The following is a 1111-nucleotide window of genomic DNA, read 5'->3' as shown; positions in this document are numbered from 1 at the left end:
GAGACTGTTGGTGGTCCCTAAAGACTTTGTAAAGACCAGACTGAGATGACAAGAACTAAAAGTACAGAAAAGCCTATAGCGAGCTGTATGGAGTATTAAAAGCACTCTGTTGTCTCCGTCCCATCAGGTTCCCGTGTGGTCGGTGGCTTGGTAAAGGTGTGGATGACGGCAGCCTGGAGAGGGTTCTGATCGGAGAGCTGGTACTGCCCAGTGGAGAGGAGGATTCTGGGAGGGGCTGCCGTACGCCCCCGCTACAGCGCTCGCCATCCCAGACCAGACGCATCAGCATCACGTCTTTGTCTGGACGAGGATCCAGTCAGTACCCGTCACCATTCACATGCTGCTCTGAGAGCTGAGGACCTGCTTCATAGAGGAAGCGGGTCCAGCTCTGATAGGTGTCACCTCACAGCTGTAGGCCCACTGATAGCTGAAATGTTCTAGTCGTAGTATTTTAAGTAGACTTTACAGTAAAAAAACAACATCTGATTTTAGAGGGGTAGTCAAGGTCATCCAATACCTTACGAGAAACCTCAGAAAGCTCTTGAAAATGTTATTATTGGTTGGAATTGTTCTTTATTCTCTCAATTCTGTTTGATTAATGAGAGTAAGGGGTGCTGCTCATGCTGGCTGACCCGACAGTTTCTCCCTCCTGTTCTTGGACGGGATGTAACTGTGAAAGTAATTTCTCTGAAAAGGGATCAATAAAGTTCTATCTTAATACCAAAACAATAAACCATAAAATAAGCTTATTTTGCTGAAACACCCACGTTCTCAATATAAAAGCCCTTGTAACTCTTTTGTGTGGTAGCTGCTTGAATGTAATCTTAAAAATCTTTATTTCACGCTGAGTAGCTGCTCATGTAGACGTCACAATACCAGGGCTAACGGGTCCAACTGAACACACGTTTTTATGTGGGAAAATTACTAAACAACTGCCATATATTCAGGGTGAGAACAACTTTAAAAAAAGTGTTCCAAAAGTTTTTTTAATTTCTTTAAATGCTGTACTACTTTGTAGTAAAAAGGGGACTTGGATGGTACTTTTCTGCACTACAAAGCAACGCTAGTATTTCTAGAATTCTAATTTCACATACACACTAAAACAGCATCG

The 1111-nt window shown here is 43.0% G+C and overlaps 1 protein-coding gene across 1 annotated transcript in view; it reads left to right on the top strand.

Annotated features, from left to right (window-relative positions):
- Window positions 1–1111, top strand: part of dennd5b (DENN/MADD domain containing 5B) — an 82050-nt gene that overhangs the window by 69150 nt on the left and 11789 nt on the right. Inside the window, exons 17-18 of the mRNA XM_008301895.1 lie at window positions 128–351; window positions 853–860. Of these exons, the coding sequence (XP_008300117.1) occupies window positions 128–351; window positions 853–860 (232 nt within the window). The remainder of the gene's footprint in view (window positions 1–127; window positions 352–852; window positions 861–1111) is intronic.

The sequence above is a fragment of the Stegastes partitus genome, unplaced genomic scaffold (genome assembly GCF_000690725.1).
Source record: "Stegastes partitus isolate 25-593 unplaced genomic scaffold, Stegastes_partitus-1.0.2 Scaffold1726, whole genome shotgun sequence".
Classification (NCBI taxonomy): domain Eukaryota; kingdom Metazoa; phylum Chordata; class Actinopteri; family Pomacentridae; genus Stegastes; species Stegastes partitus.
Note: the sequence above shows the minus strand (reverse complement) of the source record. Positions and strands in the feature narration are given on the sequence as shown.